We start from the raw sequence: 22,537 nt of genomic DNA on the forward strand, positions 1-22,537 counted from the left end.
AGTGTCATCAAGGGCACTGACTCAGTGTTTCTGTCTTGTAGTTTTACAGTAGCATGTATCATAATGTTTAAAGTGCAAAGTGCTCTTTGAATAGTCCTAGTTACTTGGTATTAAATATTTATATGTTCCTACTTAATTTAAGATTTAGTTACTGAGCTAACATTTGAAGTGCACATGCTGGTCACTATGACGTGTTTTGCAATTAGCAAGATGATTTTTGGCTTCAACTTGTTTTCTTAAAATTTTAGAAATCCTTCAAGATAGAAGACTTAAAAGTAAATTAGCAATGATACATAAAACACTAAACCATAATCTTCTAATAAAAAAAAAACGGTGAAAACCTAATAAAATACTCAGACAAAGAGAAAGGCACATTCCTTGTTCCATATGCTAGGATAAATTTGTACAAATGCTCCTTCTTTCCTAGTGCTATTAGAGCATGGAATGGCTTGCCTGAGTCAACCAGGAAAACCAATAACTTGGCCAAATTTAAGTCATTTATTAACAAGCATGACTAGATTGACAGCGTTGGATGTAATCATTTTTCTTTTTTGAAGTAACGTCTGTATTTCAAAAGTTAAGATGAATCATGTGTTCAATGTTATCCTCTTTATTGTTATACTTCTTTATCTATAGGTCCATAAGTACAATTACTAATATCTTGTTCACTTATTAAGTATAATTGTCTAACTGACCTGATTTAACAAGAAGACTCAAACAATTTAGCACTGAATAATGTTTTTTAATGAGCAAATGATGACTGCAAAGCTATAAGATAACAGGGAAAAAAAATGTTTTACATTAGAACACACACACTTTGTGAGTGCCAAATATATTTTGTACAAACAAAACAATGATTTTCTGTCATTGTACATTATTCATGATGCATCTACTTATGACTTATCTATCCACAGATTAAAAACAAATATTATGCTCAGTGGTAATAAAGAAATAAAATGACATAGTGGATAATATTGGATTTTGAGCCTCACACATGTTTAATAATGGAGTATAAAATATTGATCTAGAAACATGGAGAGAAAAAATGTACAAATCAAACTGTAATTTCTATTAGTACATTTAAATTTGAGTCATTTACTGAGTTTGAACTTTAAATATAACCATGGAGAAAAGTGAGTGGAACGATGGATATAAAAAGGCACCCTACAAAGAAATCACAGATTTTGTAATAGTATCAGCACTGAACTTTCCACAGACGGCAATAGTTCCATTTTGAATGGTACAAGATGTTTCAGTGAGAAGACAACTCAATACAAAATGTCATGAGCAGACATACAAAAAGTCTTTCAGCACCAATGTAGTAAATGCAACAAAATGAAATGTTTATATTATAAATACAACAGTTCAGCAGCCAACTTATTTACTTACCATCTCCTAATGGCCTAGTATTAGACCTAGTATTTGGGCACAAATAAGGATAGAACTTTAAAGCAAATTATTTGACACTTATTAAAAAAAAGTTACATTGTTGAAGGACATAACCCATTCCTACTAACCCTAATTCTAAACACCCATCAATAGCCTAAATTACTTGTAGTCAGTGCAGATATTTTGGAGAGAGACGCCAACTTTCAGACAAAGCAAAGTCTCCCACCAGCAGCATTGAATCAATGGAATAATGTTGAGGGTACTAAGTGAACTTTGTCAAGTAAAGATGAACACAGTTCTATTACTAGTTACTTTAGAACAAGTGCTTAACAAGATGCACAATTTAATACACAATCCTCCAAGTTATCTATTAAAGGAACAAAATAATTCTATGTGGTAGAGATAAGTTGGTGCGTGCTAGCTAAGAACAAATCAAAACAGGGAGTATTTAGGTCAGTGACAATGCATCAAGAAGAAGTAAAAGAGGGGGGGGGGGATGTTTTAAATGAACCCAAAAATCAACATTTCTTTTTTTGATATCAAAGTTCTTTGGCAACCACGTCTGCCAGTTTAGGAGGTATGCATCCTCACTGCTGGAAATGAACAAAAAATGTTAAAAAAATGACCATCATTGTGAGTGATATGTATGAATAAAACAAGGGCAGCCCAAAAGTTTACAACTAATCCACTACCTGGCTGGTTAGTTGCTACAAAATGTAAACACTACATCAGAGAGGGATGTGAGTTGAGGAATGTTCAACTAAAGGATGGCTAATAGTTTAAAACAACAAACACATACAAGAGATCAAAGGAAACAAAACAAAATAAACAATTTTAAAAATTAAAAACATTTTGATTTTTAAGCAGAACGAATGAAGCAATGACATTGGAAAAAATGTTCATTCCATGTTTTCTTGATATAAGAAGTGAGAAGAAGAAAACAATTCATTTGAACTGATGTCAAATGTCCTGAAATCTACAGCAGTAAACAAAAATACAATTAGGTAAATAACATTCTGGGACATGCTGCTCTTATTTTGTTTTCAAATAAAACTTGTTACAGAATTGGTTGAAAGCTAATGCACAGAAGCAACACATGGGGTGAAAAAGACATTAATACTGCACTTGATTTGTGCAATCAGCCACATTAAGTTCGTATTCATAATTTCGATAATAAGTTAATAACAAAGCATTTCATAACATGCAATATAACAGACAAATCAAACATTTTCAGACAAATAAAATGTTTGTTTTAAATTTGCATGAAACAATAGTTTGAAGGACATAAAAGGATGGTGAAGAAATCAAAGAAAAAAAATATTTAGATGAAAGGACAATGAGTTTCTTGCAGTTTTGTCAGTCTCTATTTAAATAGATCATGTCAGGTTACTATGTGTAAAACAATGTGTACTTAGTTGTTTGTACACACACTAACACACACACATATATATATGTATATATATATACATTGTCTAGCATAAATTTATTTTTGTACTTATAGTAATGAAGCATAGCATAATAAGATTCATTAAAAAAAAATACAAAGTATTTATTAACATTCCAAGGTTATATCAAAAGTTTAGCATTACTATTGTTTAAGTATTCAAATATTAAATAAAATATTCTTGACTTAACTGTGGTTTTCCTATAAGACAGGTGAAACTTTCAATTGACTTATCATGTTGGCAGCTGCAACTTTTTAATATTTGTCCATCACTGTCACATGATTTTGAAGTTTATACACTAGACAGCTTCACAAAACAACTTTTGAATTCAACTAACCAAAATAGAATAACATGGCTTGCTCCTAAAAGTTTCATCACACTGACGTAAGGTTTTATCAATCTCTTTCAAAGAGCATGGTGTGCAAGTGTTTCAACTAAATAATAAATACCACAAATAATTATAACTAAGAAATTTAAAACAGAAAATTGTATTTTGTTAATAACATTGTCATGGTTATCTGAAATGTGTGCAGCTAAAAAAAATGAACCTGTAAATTTAAACTTAAAACATTATTAACTGTAAAGATATTAAACATACGTTTTGAAAAATTCATATTTCTAATACTTACATTAGTGTTAAATGCTAATGAATACAACAAAACGTTTAAGTATAAAGACTCATAGTATATTCAATTAAACATTCAATATGCAACAAAGTTACATTTCAATTCTACAACAGCTGACTAAAACATTAGTTAAAGCCACGCTAATTTGATAAACTACAAAAAAAAAAAAAATGAGGGGGAAGGGGGGGGGGGGGCGGCTCCTTCACAAATATTTCAAATCAGCAGCTCTATTTACAACCACAGTAAGAACTAAAAATATGGCACACATTTCAAGAAATACACAACGGTCACAAAAGTGGCTGCCAGGCCATGAAAGCCCATCACAATAAAGAATTTTTTCTCAACTCATTTCGATGAAATGAAACTGAACGAAATGAAACTGTAGGATAAAACAAAAAGGTTTGACATTTAAACTCTTGTCCTAAGTCAAGGATTCACTAGCAGCTTTCAAAACCAAAATACTGTTGAAAATTTTGATAGCAGGGCCCAGCTTGATGTTCAAGAAGTTTAACAGATCATTTTGTTGAAGCAGTAGAAACGAGTCTCCATCCACTTGCTGAAAGATATTAAAAAATTAGTTTTAACATTCTTTCATGGATGATTGAGCTCACAGATATATGTAACAAAAAAGTATCAGAATAAAAACAATTCCCAAATGAGTGAAACTTTTATATGTCAATGGCACAGCAAGATAGGCGGCTGAAATTTAAACACCTCACATTTAATCTTCAGAAATTAAATAATGATAAAAAGTTTTATTTTTTTTCTTTATTACAAGGCAATGATACAATTTCATTTACAGTTCAAACTAAAAGAAACATTTTGAACATTCTAAATTTTCATGTTATATTGTGAACGCGATTTGATGTTTCAGTTTCAAGCCTAAGTTTGACCCTTTTATGTACATGTTTGTTATTTATTTTGTAGCCAAGTGCAAATGCTTTTTCAAAAAATAATGTAAACACAGGATAATGCCAAAGAGAGAAGGTAAACAGTGTCAGTATCTTCATACTTAGATAAGTTATTTGATTGAATGTGACTTATTGTATTGATGACTCCACTTGACTTTTGTCATGGATGACCCCTCAAAGTTTTTATTTCTGAGAATGACCAGTGTGTAGTTATGCAATGGGTGGCCATAGTGTTGGCTGATGTTGTATGTTGGTTTTAATTATGACGCTAGATGTATCAAACCCTTATTAGTTGGGTTTACATCCAATTTTAGTGGGTAATTTAATAGTCATTTTTTTTTTGGATCTTGTTCATGATATTTTAGAAGCTACAGCTAATGAATGATTCATCCTAACAAGAAGCCTAAAACCTATAGGTGTATAGGGAATGCACTTGCCTCCTCTTTAAACTTCTGTGCCTGATCTTCTTTGCCTGTCAGTTTGTACACAAAGTCTGCTACCTGGTCAACTGACCAGCTGCTAACTTGGCTCTGGTTCACTTCCAAAAGACCAGGAAGTAGCTTAGCGTGATGCTCCCAGCACAGTGGTTGGTCATTAGAAGGTAGGCTCATGGCTGATGATTGGAACACTGACTCGTGTATGCTTGCTTGCAATGAACTTCCTTCCTCACAAACTGATAGAAATACAAATACTGGATTATCACAGAAGATAAAAAAAAAAATTTTTTTTTTAATATAATTATTCAAAACACAAACAATTTTAGAAAATTAGTAGGACTTAAAAAAAGATGACATGAATATTTGCCTCAAGTGTACTTTTTAACTTAAATCTAGATCAAATGTGAATTCATAAACATACTAGTTTTGAATTTTATTTTGAAGAAGGAACCTGTATACATTAAAGACTCACAATCAGATTTCAAGCTAAGGTAGATGATCTGTCTCCCCCTATCCTACCTCCCTGCCCTTCCAAAAAAAAACAAAAAAACATGAAAAATTGAAGGTTCCAGTGAATGTTTAAAAATCTCCCTGTTCTCATATTAGTATACACTTTTATTATTGTCTTTTTTTTAAATTGCAAAATTTTAATTTGTAAAGGAGCAGTCCTCTTACAAATTTTAATGTTGTTTAGGAAACTTGAGTGACCTTGAAGCAATACAAGTCTGTATATTGTAACAAATGATTATTTAATATTTACCTATATACTTCAGCAGTTCTCTAAATAAGTCGGAAAAGAACTGAATTTCACAATCTCATCACCTCACAACCACAGTTGTAGTTTAAATAACCATCATACAATGGATAAATAAATAAAACAATGCAAAGAAAAACTCACCATCTAAAGGCTCAGTTTTAATCATTTTTTTCTCCACTGGCAATGGGGGAGTTGTGGTAAATATTTTTCTGTAAAAAGTTATATTCTTTAATTAAAGCGAGAAAATCTAAAAATTGCATTTTTTATGAAAATTCAATTGACCTGTAAAGCCATATGTTGATGACTTAACAAAACTATTTTGTAACATTTTCACATTAACTGCAGCTCTCTTTGGCAAATCAAAAACCCAATTAACTGAAGTTTTGAAGCAGTAAAATTTCATGCACTCATAATTTGTAATTTGAAATACTTTTCAATATTGAATAAAATAGGATTGTATGAAATTAACTAACATCAAGAAAATCTACAAAGATGTAGTTTAGAATATTTGAAAGAAAACAACAGACTATTGTAAAGAGGAGCAAAAAAGTTTGAATTAAAATGATAACAAGTTTTGAACAGATAACCAAAATGATCAAGCATTTTAGAATTGTGAAAGTCTAGATCTCTCTATCTTCTTCAATTGAAATGTTGTTGCTGACAAACTTTTAATTTTTCCTACTTTTAATAAACAATAAAAAAAATTTAATGTCTTACTTTTATAATGAGATTAAGGTTGATTTTCACATCAAGTATTTATAATTATTCTAAACTAATGGATTAAAGATTTAAAAAATAAGAAAATAAATGTATAATTAATTAGCATAAATCACAATGTGATAGTTTTTAACTGTCTTCATATAAAAACAATTTACATCTTTAAAAAAAGTGTCTGTCTTCCATAAAAAAATATTTTAGAGGGGGGGGGGGGGGGTGATTACTATTTGATTTACAATATGATCAGCCCCTTTTCCTGGAGAGTTTCAAATTTTCTGATATTCTACTCAAATAGTAGTTATTTTATATATAAATATATACCTTTTTCTGCCCCTACCAGGTCGACCAACTGGCCGAGGTTCAACACCAGGCTCTTGTTTGATTTTGATCAGATTTCTCTCAGCAAGTGGACAGCCAGACAAACAGTGATGGGATGTAAACTTGCCAGTCACATGACCAAGGCCATCACACCCTGGAGTTGGACACTTCCTAAATGAAATTAAAACAACATTTATCTTTATCTTAGTAAATAGTTTCAATCTTACTCCACAGTATAATATTAGTAATGTTGCATGATAGACTCATGGTGTAGTGGTTGATTCGATGTACAAGTTTGTACCTAATATCAGTAGCTGAGTCCTGCCTCATTAGTAAATTACTACCCTCTTCAGATCTAGAAGAACCAAGTCGATCAGTGAGTGCTGTGTCTTTACTCATATTCACTTCAGAATAAGGACACCCAAAGGCGCTGAAAGATAAAAGTCACAGAATTATATTAAAAAAACTTATAAAAAGTAGAATGGCTTATACTAAATTTAAATTACTGTTAATAAACCAATTTACCTATGATGACCTGTGTATTTTGCTCCCTTTATATGACCTACTCCTTTGCAACCAGCTGTTGGACAACCCCCTGCTTCAATATTATTTTTGAGACTTTTTGGATCTGATCAAAGAAATAAAGAAAAAGTATATCATTTGTTTTTAAAACTATGATTAAACATGAAATCAGTGTAATTGAAATAAAAAAAAAAGACATTTTATTATGGCAGGCTCAACCTGTGAGGCAGTTTACTTTAAAAATTAAAAACGTAAGACTAAAGATTAGATTAAATCTTCAGACACATTTGAACAACCAGGTTCCCTGAAGGGGAGAAAATAAAGTTTTAAAAATATGAGCATGACCAACAATCCTCCCTCCCTCCCATCCCTTTTTTCTAGACTTTTCCCCCACATTAAATGAAAAATCAGCTTGAAAAGTACAATATCCTAGACTGCCAAGAAATCCTATGCCTAAATTTACTCCACCCCTTCCTAAAATAACAACTTCAAAAATTGATTAAAGAAAAAAATGCACTAAACATACTAGACAATGGATACATAACTGACCAATCGGACTCTGCAGTGGATGGAATGTTTTAGCACACCAGTAAATGGGGTGAAGATCAGTGCTGTCATCATCTATCCAATAATCATAAATGTTGTCCCAACCATCAAAGTGAATCAACACTCGATGCTCTTGAACATCAGCAACAGTAGCAGCTCTCACCAAAATAGGATTTCTCTTATCTACCACTTCTACTTTCATGCCTTTCTCAAAACCCACTGGACTTCTCTGTGAAACCAAAATACACTTTTCATTGTCATTGTTTTCATTCTTTAACTATTCATACTTTGATTCTAACTGTTATTAACACCAAACAGTAAAAATATTTAAAAGCTTAAATATAATGTATAATTAAAAAAATAAAAATTGTGAAAGTTATATAAATAGTATATTTTAAATTACTGTTTTAAATGCTCGAGCAGGAACTGCAGTTGATTTAGTTTCAGCTAGATAAGTTTCCCAATCAAAGTCCAGTTTGTCTCCATATTCTGTAGAAGAAATTTTTTATATAAATTATAAAAGTGAGAAAAATATTGCAATTTAACAGCAAATAGTCAAACTGTTAGAAAACTCTAGAAATGAGAAAGTAAAAAAAACAACAAAATAAATATCTAAGCCAATGAAATTGGGTTGCTGTTGCAACATATGCGTGCAAGACATGAAGCTATCGGCCAAAATTGAGAAAAAGACTACATGTGGCTCAATAAAAATGGCTATGATTTTGGGAGTCAGTTACAGAGATCAGGTCTCAAACAAAAAAAAATCCATGCTGAACTGGGAATTAACCACTTAATGAGGTTGTGACCGAGCATTGGATGAGGATTGCGGGACATGTCCTCTGACAGAATGAATTACATATACCAAGAGCTGCAAAGACATGGAGGCGAATACAAGGAAAGCACAAAAAGGGATGTCCTCATCTAACTTGGCACCACACTTTCATGGAGGACCCCAGAGCAGAGGACATAAAATGGGAAGAGTTTTCAGACATTGCCAGTGACAGATCTTTGTGGAAACAGCTGGCCCCCAATGCACCAACTGCGCTGGAGGATCGAAGTCGAAGTAAATAGTAGGAATTTAAACACTGGAGAAGTGAAAAAAAAGCTAGGTACAAACCTGGTGGTGCAGAAAGTGAATGACCATTAGACTTGCACCAGCCCACTGGATGGATGGAAGGGGAGGTTATATCACACCAGTAATCATAAAGGTCTTCCCAACCATCAAAGTGGATGAGAATTCTATCTCCAATGGTGTCTGTCACAGTTGCAACACAAATTAAACTCGAGTTTTTCTTGTCAACAGCTTCCAGTTTCATACCCGCACGAAAAGCTGAGGGTGTCACCTAAGGAAAAATTAATTTATTTGTACTTTTAAAGTTGAGATAAAAAAAAAATCATTGACAGTTAAAAAAATGTAAAACTGAAAATTTGTTAAATTAAAAATCCGCTATAAATTTGTAAACTGCTGGCTAGCTGGTTTCTTAATCAACTTTAATGATTATATTATGTAAATGAAAATAAAATATTAAAATGACTAGCTCATAATTTTGGGATTTTTTCCTTTTGAATGCAAGGATATTTTTAAAGACTCTTGAATGATAAGTTTACATTGGGACAGGAGTCTCAACTGAAGTATGGCTTAAATAAGCAAAAATATTTAAAAAAGCATATTTAAAAAAAAAAACAACTTACTGACAAAGGCTGATTTACAAATAAACTCTTGGGGGCAGCAACAGCCCTGATTTGCTTCAAATAATTAGTCCAGTTAAATTCTTCTATAGCTACATCTGAACAAATATGTTAGAATAAAAAAAACAGTATTATTTAAATTAATTAAATGATTGTTTTATTTTGGGATTAGTTAAAATAGCAGTATATCTGGCATGACATCATAACATTTCTATACATTCAATGCAAAAAATAAGACTACAAACTGTAATGATTAAGGATAAAAAGAAATTACATACTTTTGGGTGGTTCCAAAGTTTTTCCATTTTTTTCTGCCCATCCAACTGGAAAAATAAAGGGTGAGTCTGCATTGACCCAGAAATCATAGCATTCAGAAAAACCATCAAAGTGAAGTCGAAGCCTTAAAAAAAAAAAAAAGAAACTTAGTGAGAATTTAGTTCAAACCAAAATACATGCATGGTGATGCTCTGAAATATATTGACCATTGCAATGACCATAAGCAAGAGAGAATATGAAGAAAAAAAGTGATAATTTTAGTCTTAAATCTTGTATCGTTTGTAAAATTTTAGATGTGGGTACTCAAGTATGTACCTGAATACTTTAAAAAATTATTAAATGTTTCTGTGTTGATTTTTTTCTATGAGTTCATTCCACATTGATTATATGTTAAGAGAAATCTTTTGTTTTCTGTATGTAACACTAAACATAAACATTAAAGTGTTCAGAGATTACATTACTGATACATTTTCATATCTTTACCACAGAGTAATTACAATTTCACACAGCTTGATGACATTCTGAGTTAATTGATAAACTTTGAACTATAAAAGTGATAAGTCTAGTAAAATTGTATTAATACATCCCAAGACTAAAAAGAAACCATATAACTGCCAGCTTTACCCTAGGGCAATAAACATTCATTTACTATATTCTGTCTATAATGATAATTAATGTTTTGGTGGTGGTGGGGGGGTCATGAAGATCATGAAGTGATAAAATTGAGCAGTAACAACAGAGATAAATTAAAATCCACAGAGATAAATCAGTAACAACAGAGATAAATGGAAAACATTTCCCTTAAACTTTCAGACCTGTACTAAGTCTAAACATAACTGTATAAACTAAACACCAAATGCTTTGGTTGTTTACCTGTAGCCTTGAACTTCAGCAACACTTAGCACACAGTACAAAGACTGATGCTTAGGATCAACTCCTTCTAATCTCATACCTAAACGGAAACCATTGCGATTACTTGGAAATGGCTGTAAGAACATGAAAACAGTAAAAATTAGGATGAAAATTTTTTTTTTTCTTATTACTACTTCTGCTTACACTTATACACTAAACAGAACACAGGATTCTTACATCTTTGAATAATCTTTTAGGAGCTCCTACAGCTCCAGTTTCTGCTAAATATTGATCCCAGTCAAAACTCTGAAGTTTTTTCTCAGAATTGTTTGGAACTGTAAAACAAATATAATGCTATATTTAGGAAAGTGGTCAACTAATTAGCTAACATCATTAGCACACTTATATATCCTTGACATTAGTTGAAAAACATGTTCACATGCTTTTTAGATCAAACCTAAGTGCAGAGACATAATTAAGTATCTAAAACCATTCTAAGCAGGTAAACAATAAAAAAGTTTTACCAGAAACTTCATTAGCAGAATCCTTGCTGACAGTTTTCATTTCTCCAGATAGAATCAACTTTTTTTTCTTGTTTTTCATTCCCATCATCATCTTTGACATTAACATTTGCTTTCTGTGAAGATTTTTCCTGAAGATAATATAGTCCATTTACACTCAAACCAAGCAGAAATACTTCAAGGTGATAGAATAATAAAGAAGTGCCTTAGAAACTTACTTTCCAGCACAAGACTGGGAACAAAACCTTCCTGATGTTCTGAAATTACTCTTGTATCCATAGCGACCACAATAAACACAACAACAAATGGGATCTCCTTCATGCTCAGAAAGTTCTGCAGGATCTGTGACTACAAAGAAATAAAACAAAACCATATTTTTTTAAATTAAGAACTACACTACTCATAAGTAAAGATATAGAGACTTGGGAAATAAACTTTCTTAAAAATACCTAAAGATAGTAATTTTATGCTAACCTGAGGAGACTTTGATATCAACCCCTTCAGAAATGTTGTCTTTTTTATGTACTTCTACTGCTGGACTCTGAGAATCTGAATCAAACTTTACTGATGTTCCATCATCCACTAGTTCTAGATCTCCAAACTCATTGATTTTAAACTGAAGAGGGAATAAATTTACAAGGGAAGAAATATACAATCTGTTTGAAATTGAAACATTATTCAATACTATGGAATTAAAATTCTTATTTTGAAGACACAAGATTTAAAACACATTCCCAATGTTAGAGAAAATTGTTTAGATGGGTTTTGGATAAATTGCAATAATTATTATCTTCAAGCCAGTACTTACTTTCATATCTGTTCCTGGTAGAGTGCCTATACCATCTGTCCATTCTAAAAGATTGGAGTCAATGAAACCTTCAGTAAGTATTGCACCTTGGTTGTCAGCATCGATTGTCTCAATCTTAACACAATCTAAATAAGTGCAAAGTGGTGAAAAATAAAGTAGGTGTCTTGCAACAACATTCCCAACTCATGCTGAGATGTGTTTACTGAGAGCCTAAAAACAGCACGAAAAAGTAATTCCAGCTACCCAACCACTTTATGTCCACAAAAGAGATTGTACCCTAGTGCACTGAGTATGCTGTAACACAAAACATGCCCTATATAAAAAGCAAATTAAAAAATTTAAACATATCTGGTTGCTTTATCAACTATTGTGGATGATTTATTTAAAAAAAAATTAAAACACAAGCTCCCAGATGTTTCCTAAAAAAAATGGTGAATAGTGTCAAAAATAATTGAGAAACCACAGTAAAGTTAAGCATTGTAATTTTGGGGAAAAAAATTGTCCATCCATCCATCTAAGGGCTCTGGCGTGTTTCAACACATCCTTTCATTCAGAACTTTCTTGGGCCTTTCGCCTCCACGCCCTAACCCCAAGCTGTTGCAGATCTGCATCTACATCATCAATCCATCGCATTCTGGGTCTGCCTTTGGGTTGCCTGCCTTTTGGTTTTTGCCTGTATATAATTTTGGCTCCTCTGTTATCTGACATTCTTTCAAGGTGACCTGCCCAACGTCTGTTCGTTTTTATTTCGTTCACTATTGGTGGGTCTTCATATAATTGATATATCTCATGGTTAGTGCGTGTCCTCCACTCGGTCTCATCCTGTATGGCACCTTAGATTTTCCTAAGAATTTTTCATTTCCAAGTATTTAGTAAATTTTCTGATGTCTTAGTCAGTGTCCAGGTCTCACTTGCATACATTGCTGCTGGTCTTATTATGGTTTTGTATATTATTTTCTTGGTTTTCTTTGAAATTGTTTTGCTCTTAAGTAAATGATGGGTGCTATAATATGCTCTGTTGCCTCCTGCTATTCTTTCCTTTATTTCTGTTAGTATGTCATTTTTTAAATCTATTGTACTTCCTAGATATTTGAAAGTTTGGACGTTTTCAAATTCGTGTTCTTTGATTGTCAGTTAAGCTAATAAAGCCTAAGACACGTATATTTGATACTTCATGATATCATGTGATAAGTTATTGGTAATTCAGACAACCAGTACCATGCTTTAAGGGCACTAGGAAAGACAGAGGACTTTGTCTGGGGCAGGTATGGTGAGAGTAAATGTGTTATTTCTTTCTTGCTATTTTGTTATGAAAGAGTTTTATTCTTAGACAACCTGCACCCATTAAACCACTGTTACAGCAGATCTGAACGAAGTTGTTGTCTCCTTTCCATAAGAAAGATTTAATAACTCCTTTATCCCACTTTCGATCAGAGTGTTACAAGGTAATTTGCCGTCATCGAGAAATACATAAAAGCAATTCATAAAAGCGCTAGTTGTGAGTGTGAATGTTGTTCGTATTTGCATCTATATTATTGTTACAGTAGTTACGCTGAGGTGGTCAATTGTAGTCAAACTGAATTTCCATTTGAATGGACCAATAAAATTGATCTTATCTTATCTTCCTTTTGTTTATATCCCCAGGTATGAATGCGAACATGATGTTTTTGAATGTGAGTTTTTCTTGTAGGATAGAGAGAAATTGGTAGTCAGTTGTTTTCTGAGAGTGAAATAGAACATTGTGCAAAAGTTACCTTCTTTTATATCTAAAGAAGATTTTTCTGATATATCCTCTTCTGATTTCTTGGATTCTTCTCCATTCAAATTAGCAGTGGATAATAGTTCCTTGTTGTTGTTTACAGATGATAGAAAATCCTGTCCTTGTAGTTGTGAACTAGTTTCATAAGGTCCAGAGCTCTGATGGATACAAAACACAATCGTAAACAACAGAATGGTTTAATAACAATTACTTATATGCAAAGTCTTTATAAATGTGTCAATGGTGTTTGTTGAATGGAAAGTTTGAAATTTTTTAACATACCTAATTCAAACAAACTGGTTAATATCTATCTGACTAACATCATAAACATACCTAATTCAAACAAACTGGTTAATGTCTACCTAACATCATAAACATACCTAATTCAAACAAACTGGTTATATCTATCAGACTAACATCATAAGCTATGCATCTCTGAGGCAGGTTAAAAGACAGCTTAAGGTCTCCAAGAAAACTTTGCCCCCCAATACTAAAAGTGGTATAAATCACACTCTTAGATTTACTTACTTGATCAACAACAACCCTAAATTCTTCAGCAGGAGGCAACAATTGATTTATATTGTTTTGTACTGGGACATTTTCTTTGGCAGCAGTGGGTGTTTCAATTTCAACAGTATACGAGGATTTGAACTGGTTAAGGGTCTCTAAGTTGTCCAGATCATTTATTGAAGGAACAGGAGCAGAGACCATAACTATAGGAGTCCCATTGTTTTCTTCTACACTCTAAACAAAAGACAAAGCCAACAATTATAATACAAAGCAAGTCTAGACATTAAGAAGTGACAGTCAAAAACATTTTAATAAGATAACATAGAACATGATGTTGGGCTGACTTTAATCAATTAAAATTGTTTTAAATTTTGACATAAATAAGTTACAATTTTACCAAAAATATTATTGACTGAATTTAAAACTATTATTATAGCTGTATTGCAAATTATATATTTAATGATGTGGAATACATTAACTATAATATTTCTAATGAGATGCCTATAATACTCACAGATCAAACACTTCAAAAAAAAGATGAACTCACATTTTCAGGTATAACAGATGCCAACACAGATTCTGTAGATACAATGGCACTGGTAGTTGTACTATCAGAAGTAGTTGTGAAAGTTACATCAGTATTACCTGTTGTAGACTGACCCAAAACTGTCAGACCAGCTACATCTTTCAGTGAAACATTTGTAAGAGGCTGAGCAATAAAAATATGATAAAATAATGAAGTTAAATTCAAAAGAATAGCATTCTTCAAACCTAATACTATAAAATAAAGCTCCAAGTATCATATTTAGAGTGAATATATATATATATATATATATATATATATATATATATATATATATATATATATATATATATATATAAATATAAATATAAATATTAATAACTATAACTAAAAATAATTTTAACTATTAGAAATTATAGTTAAATCAGTACAACTCACCAAATTTCCTTTAACTGATACACCTAAACCTTCAGGTTGTGAATTTAGAGTACTGACATGTGGTAATGGTTTCTGAGCAATACGAGGGAGATTATTTTTGGAAAGGTTCTGACGTCCTGGAAGAGATCCATGAGGGAGAACAACAGGTATACCTGCACGAAGAGCTTGAGTTTGTGACATTCCTGAGACAGGTCGTATAAACTGTTGACCTTGCTGATTGAAATTTATTGGTGGGTTTTGGGAAGAATTCGAAGAGGATGTGGTTAGAAGGGTAGTTGGACTTGGAGCAATGGATGTGACAGTCAAGGTTAAAGCTGTAGGAGCACCAGTAATAAATGTCGCTAAGGAAGGTCTTGGTTGAATGGAGATATGTTGCCCTCCCAAATATGTTGCTGTGCTCAGCTGCGAAGGAGATCCAACAATAGTGGCAGTCCCAATTGGTGATGAAGAGCGCAAATTTAACACAGAATTTTTATTGGATTGCAAAATGCCATTGCTAATGGTGCTCTGTGAAACTGGTTGTGGAACCAAGGTTGCGCTGGGTAATAGAAAACTAGCTTGGGTTGCTGGAGTGAGTTGAGCAACTGGTTGAGAGCCTAAAGGTGTTCTTTGAACTTGTCCATTAGGACTTGTCATTCTTTGCCTTAAGGGGACGTTGACAGTTGATGCTAGTATTTTCTGAGATGAATTATGGAGGACAGTATTCTTTGAGGTGTTTATGTTATGTCTGACAGTTGATTTTCCTGGTCTTGCAACCTTTGTTGCAGTAACCAACTGTTGACTTACAAATGGTACAATGGTTCCAGATGGGATTTGTTGAACTGTAATGGGCTGACCTAGATAAATATAAGACACACATTGATACTATAATATGAAACTTTGTTTTTATGGTGGTAAAGATTTATTATTTATTTTTATAATTTATTTTAAAATTGATTGCTTAGTTTTAATAATTAAATGACTAATTTTTTTTATTTTACAATTTATATACAAAATGTTAAATGTCTTGAGCAACTTTTCAAACATTATATGTAGGCTGAAAAAAACAACAAAACAACACATTATAACCTTAAAACTCTCAATTTTATTTTTACTTTGGAAAGATTAGATTTTCTTTGTGCCTCTAAGTACTCATCATCATTATTCACTTGGTTTTAAGTTGTTTTTTTAAATTAAAGTAAGACTTCAAAATAGACATGGTACAGAAGATGCAGAATCAACAAAGAATTATGTGTTTGTCCTTCTCTATCAAACCTTCAAACAAAGGCATCAAGAACTGGGGATTTTTTTTTTTCAGATTTGGGCCCTTTGAATCTATTAATCATCTTCATCTTCAAATTTCTTTTGGCTGTCCAAACTTTTTGTAAAATTTTGATATTCATCTGGAAGTAGTAGTGGTCAATGTGACGATACGAAACTTGCATGCAAAAGTTCATTTCAGTTTTTCCCAGCAAATCGTGGGAAACTTTTATTTTTAACTTAAAACAATTATTTTCACGTCCACCCATAACTAATTTCTTTTAGGATTTATCTCCCCTCGCACTGTTTCTCACGGGACGAATCTCGACGTAAAACATTAACTAGCTTTTCTAGGGCTAACTTTTAATTTTTGACCGCTGTACAGGTGACCAGCACACAATGATAGCGGCACCAGCGCTACACGCAGCGGCCTAATAACTTTTCACACCTATTTCTCCCCCCCCCCCCCATGCAGGATACACACCGCTCTAAGAATAGCATTGCACTCGGGCTGGACAGATACATATTCGCTTAATTTTCTTGCTCTCGCGGTAGGCAATGAATATTGACAATAAATCTGACCTGGCGCCTGACATCTCCGGTACATAGATACATGTGAGAAAATCACCTAGCTTTCTTCCCCACCCTTTTAAACAAAAAGTCCCATCTATATATAGAGAGAGACCAAAGCATTCAAAGTTAGGCCCACTAGAATTCATTCAGTCTCCTCTGTTAGGAAGTTTATTAGTGAGGTTTCATTAGGGACAAACGGGTAAGTGTAAACATTTTACTATACTTATTTTATCTTATAGGAATGTGTGAGTACACATTAGTACACAACCACGTTCCCTGTCATTACATTATGACTTTATTATGTATGTACATTGTACTATTTTATGTCGATGCTATATCTTCATATAGTATCATTAATGCCGCTATGGTTGTCTACCTTTGAAGCCATAGCTTTTGTATTTGATTCGTTATGTTTCATCCATTCCTGTATCTTAGTGATTGATGTAAACAATAACCTTTCGTGAATCTAAGTACTGTCTAAGAACTTAGATCACAGTGCTCTAAACAACTTACAGGGCGCATGGGAAAGTAATTATTTCGCATTCCTAGTATATATCCCTCATACATATTATTATGTCTCACACACTTGTGAACTTATAGTTCCTTGGATGAGTTTAATTTTGATTGATTATATCAAACCCTTATCATTGTATCTCGATCCCTCGAATTTTATTTTCATCTTTGGCATTAGTATACTATGCTCATTCCCCATTTTACTATAACTGATTACTTATCGACGTAATCATATTCAATGGATGAATCTTGACTAGTATCATCCTACATTGTATGGTAACACATTTACTGTGGTTATCTTACTTGTATTTTGTTTGTTATTGAGTTATACGCATGCTTTAAGATTTTATAACTAATTGTCTCAAATGCCCTATTGGGATTGATACCAATGCCTGCATCTGAATGATTGCAAGGCATTTGGGAATCCCTACTCAATGCCTTTAGGAGGTTCCTAATTGTCTGTCTTATCCCCGGCCTGGTTGCTACACCCGATTGCTATAACTACCAGATCTCCACTTAAAGCTGTAACCAAAGCCGACCACACCAGATACCCCCCCCCCATTACATACCTGTCAGCAAGAAGGCATTGCCTACTATCCTTGGCCATAAAATATTGCCCAGTGTCCACAGTCCCCTATACTGCCCAGTACCCGGCCCAAACTGTCCACTGCCCAATAGCTGTTGCCTAATGCCAACTGCTTAGAGTAACCTTCGCTGCAGAAGACAGACTGGTGTGAGTCAGCAAGGCCATCTACAAACTAGAAACCACAGCTGAGAGGTCCACCCCACTACAGCTTAGTCTGCAGCACCAACCCTCTCTACTGCTAAACAGGTAGCGGCTTCACCCTAGAGCCAGCGTGCCCACAGCATAGAGAATATCCCGAGCCAACGTCCTAAGACAGAGCCGGATGACTCATCCTTCTGAGTGCCAGTCCTACGACCGCCAGAAGACGACCCACGGGCTAGCAGCTAAGAATATAAGTAGCCAGACATAGGAACACTCTTCTCTTCCAATCACTCACCAATTAGCAATCCATGATGAGCAGTTATGTTAAACATTAACACCTTCATTTCATTTCTTGATTATAATTTTATTTGATCATTTATTTTTTTTAAACATTCATTTATTAAATTATTTTTATTTATAAACTTATAATATTGGTCTGTTCTTACTGTTAGTTGCGGTGTGCCTGTACAAACTCTTATATATATGAGCGATGTAAATTAATAAAATTTCCCCTACACTTAAATAAACTAGCCAAATATTAACTAATTAAACATCTCATCACAGTCAATATATATGCTATTCTATGTGAATGTCCCATACTTCTCCAACTTGGATAGTTTATTCACAAACTAATAAGATTTGTGTTCTCTTTAATTCATTATTTAACATTGTGTCCTAATATTTGGAAAGCTTCAAACTTTAATTTTTTCAGATTAATGGCAATGTCCTTGATTTCAAATATTACAGATAATGAATCTGATTTCTCAGAATACATAATTTATAAAATGAGTCTTGTACCTATAATCAAAAAAAAAAACCTGCAGAAATTTGTAAGAATTTAAAGAAAGTGAAAATACTGTTAGAAATAAAATATTAAACGGCCCTACCTTTAGAAGAGGGCAAACGCTGCAGTGTTAACTGCATCGCCGCTGTGATGGGTAGAGCTGTTGGAAAAGCTGAATGTGGTGTTACTCTGGGATGAAATGTTAGTGGCGCAGAGCCAAGTCCTGTACTAACCAATGGAATACCTGTCCTAGTCATCTGGATATTTTGAGGTACAACTTGTGCTTGTGAATTTGGCAATCCCTAAAAAAACAAAGTAAAATTAAAATACATGTTTGAATAAAATAATCACATCACAATATTCATTCAAAAAAATGCTTAAAGTATTAACACATTAATGTATTAACTGAGGCAGAAACTCAGTTATTTGAGCATGGTGGTAGTGTCGGCTATCAAGATCAAATCCAACAAATTATAAAGTGAGTTATTAAATTGCTTTTTTAAACTGTTTGAATATGTATTAAATATATAATTTTTTTATAAACTCTAAAATGTAGCATATTTGGTATTTTACAGCAAAAAAAGGATTACTGCTATCACATGATAATTTCACCATTAAATTTTAAACTTCTTACATTAAATAGTGTGCTAATGTCATGCCAGGAAGATTAATAGAGAAGTCAATTTATAACCTTAGATGATTTGTATTTTGATATTTTCTTCACTCAAATAGATGTACAGTGCAGTTTGATTTTAAATTTAAAATGGCAGTTATCTAGGGGGTGGAGTTCTATTTACACTTCAGTGACAGAATAACTGAATAAGATTGATATTGTACAGAATTACTGCCCTTGTTAATAAAATCAAATTTTCTTATATATGATAGTATCAGTGTATTTTTTATTTTTTGTCTACAATATGTTCATTTCAATTGAAAGAGATAAATGATGCAGCATACAATTACATCGCATATTGATGATTCAATTTTAGAAATCACTCAATAGCATCAGGTTGAAGGATTGAATAATTGCATTTATATTACAAATCATGCATTTCAGGGTAAACTGACAGCATTTACAAATTTCCGCAACATCAAATTAAATAAATCTATGATGATAATAACTAAAAGATAAATATCAATGTTACATCAAAAGAATCTTAGTTTTAAAGGCTGTCCACTTCTACAGAGAGGACCATTTACTAAAAAACGTTTGGACTTTTTGTGGTAAAGTCAAAAATCCTTTCATGCACACACAAATAAAATTTACAAGGAAGCTTACTTATTTTTAATTTTTATTCGTACCTGAGCAGATCCACTATGCACAGGCATGGCCACAGGACCGTTATGAATCTGGATACCATAAGTTGCTAAATTAAGCTGAGGTTGAATCTGATAGCCTGCCAATGAAGTGGGGGCAGAGCTTATGGTGATCTGATTGGTAGTGGCTGATGGGGATGTAGTCATGCATGGATTTGGGTTAGCCTGTCCAGAGACTTGTGCAGGTACTGATAAATCCATTGGTGTTGCTCCTTGATCGAGCACAGCATCATCTCTTTCTAGCTCAGACATAATTTAGAAATTCATTACTTTCTGGCACTTTATTGGCTAACATCATCTGAGAAAATAAGAGTAAAACATTCATCACATTCTGTAGAAGGAAGTATCATATTAAAGCAATATGACAAACATAAACAGGCTTTTCTTTTTTTATCTTTCTAAATCTAAGATTTAAAAAAACACTAAATATTTAGCTTATAATGATTTCTAAGTTATTAGTTGTTTTTTTTTACTAAGGATAATGATCAAATTGGACAAACCCACTTTAGAAAAAAAGAAACAATTTATTAAGGTAGTTTTAGATTCTTGATTGAAAACAGTTGAAGAATGCTGCTGCCACAATGGCCTTAATATTAGTCTTAGCTTTTAGAGCACTGGATTTATTAGCCAAGCACACTCTATATATTTAATTTTTTAAAATTGATTTTAAACTACTTTTAATTTAATTAATTTTAATAAAATTTGTAACAACTTTTTTCTTTTACATATTAAGATCATATGTAAATAGGCCTATGTATATATTATATTTGTAATCTAGATACAAGTATCAGTTTATTATAGGCATGTATGGAGATTGTAGCAACAAAGTTCTGATGGATTATTAAATTACATGCTAAGAGTTCTATTTTCTAAACCAATCAGTCACCAATCAAGATGCTTAGATTCTTTAACTTACTAGAGGCTAGAGCAGGCCTTTATTGATACTACTTTCACTAGATTATTTGTTTTTGGTCTGTAGACAATACTGAGCTATAAAATGAATTTAATAATAAATAATTATAGTACACTTAAGTAAATACTAGCTATCTATGATGATAATCCATGGTCAGAGGCAGTCATATGGTCTAAAAGATCTTTGGCTAGATCTCTCAATTCTGATACTGATATGTAATCTAGATTAAAATGGATCTAGAGTCTAGATATCTAGTCACAGTCACACTAGTATACTCATTACTACTATAGTCTATAGTGTCTATGAGTATCACGGGTCTAGATCTAGATCTCTATATAAATAAATTAATTAATTAATTAAATTAATATTTGTGTACATTTAGTCTGGTGCAAATTTAAAACAAAATTATAATCTAGATTGAAATCCGTGTAGATCTAGATTATAATTAGTATAATTATTATGATATCTAAAACTTAAAACTGGTCTTGTGGAGTGGCATTTAATTTAATTTAAACTTTCTGAAATTAGTGAAATGTGTTTCTTGAAATTTTAATATTGCTGTCAACCTTGTTACAAATATTGAAATTTGTATTAGAATCTCTTCTATCAGCTAGATTTTTTTCTATTGCCATCTAGGTCTAGACTAGATCTAGCTCTTTTTTTTTTTCTCTAGATCTAGAGATCTAGTCTAGTCAATCTAGATTCAAAATCTAATCTTTCATTTGTTTTTGGCTTTCTTTCCCTTAGTATTTTGCGACAGCTGAAAACGGCGACACCCTTAGTTTAGACTACTCAGGACTACTGCTTTAAAAAAATACACGAACTGAAAACAATTTAAAAAATTAAAACATCAAGCATAACTGCAGTTTAAAGCCTGTTATATTTACTATCAAATTTTAAAATGTTTGTTATTCATGTTAAAAATGTTTGTTTTTTGGTAGTTTTAGATCTAGATCTAATTTCCACGCACCCTCGACTCCGGCAGAGCAGTCATTGATAACGCGTAAGACATTAACCTGTGAAAAAAAAAAAACACAACTTCCCTTTTTCAGCATGCGCAATTTTTTTTTCAATAAAAATGGAATTTCAACAAACATTATTGTCTAATGTTGGAAAGAGTTTAAAAAGAACAATTTAGAAAACATCGCGGACTTTCGTTTAAGTTAATAGCAGCTTAACTTTACAGAAAAAATAATTTTACATAGATCTAAATCTACACACCATTGAATTTTAATAGCAACCTAGAAAACTACACAACAAAATTATTCAGTGGGAGTAACTCAATAAAAATAAGATCTCGCCCTTATTCATTTGCTGTGCCATCAAACGCATAAACCATTTAAAAAAAAATTTTGTACAAAAAAAAGTTTTTTTTAATCGTAATATGATTAAATATGTTTCCATTTTCCATTATTAAGTTCGATTTA

General features: G+C 32.4%; 1 protein-coding gene across 5 annotated transcripts; it reads right to left on the reverse strand.

The window, feature by feature from the left end:
- Positions 1–363: 363 nt before the first annotated feature.
- On the reverse strand, positions 364–22,391 carry LOC106063537 (lethal(3)malignant brain tumor-like protein 1). Of its 5 annotated transcripts, none has more exons than XM_056029365.1 (24): positions 22,081–22,248; positions 20,183–20,495; positions 18,984–19,182; positions 15,045–15,880; positions 14,631–14,792; positions 14,102–14,317; positions 13,569–13,731; positions 11,815–11,939; positions 11,481–11,622; positions 11,225–11,354; positions 11,010–11,122; positions 10,723–10,820; positions 10,507–10,619; positions 9,636–9,757; positions 9,361–9,455; positions 8,786–9,011; positions 8,072–8,157; positions 7,672–7,897; positions 7,126–7,228; positions 6,902–7,030; positions 6,604–6,771; positions 5,707–5,774; positions 4,809–5,044; positions 364–4,016 (listed from the first exon to the last, which is right to left on the reverse strand). In XM_056029365.1, the coding sequence occupies exons 2-24, from the start codon at positions 20,447–20,449 to the stop codon at positions 3,882–3,884; spliced, it is 4,158 nt and encodes a 1,385-aa protein (XP_055885340.1). In that variant the 5' UTR covers positions 20,450–20,495; positions 22,081–22,248; the 3' UTR covers positions 364–3,881. The 5 variants fall into 5 exon arrangements, with proteins under 5 accessions (XP_055885340.1, XP_055885336.1, XP_055885335.1 ...); XM_056029361.1 differs by lacking the exon at positions 22,081–22,248 and adding an exon at positions 22,332–22,391 and having other exon boundaries at positions 365–4,016; positions 11,010–11,137; XM_056029360.1 differs by having other exon boundaries at positions 365–4,016; positions 11,010–11,137; positions 22,081–22,246.
- Between the last annotated feature and the right edge of the window lie 146 nt (positions 22,392–22,537).

This window comes from Biomphalaria glabrata, chromosome 5 (genome assembly GCF_947242115.1).
Source record: "Biomphalaria glabrata chromosome 5, xgBioGlab47.1, whole genome shotgun sequence".
NCBI classification, from domain to species: domain Eukaryota; kingdom Metazoa; phylum Mollusca; class Gastropoda; family Planorbidae; genus Biomphalaria; species Biomphalaria glabrata.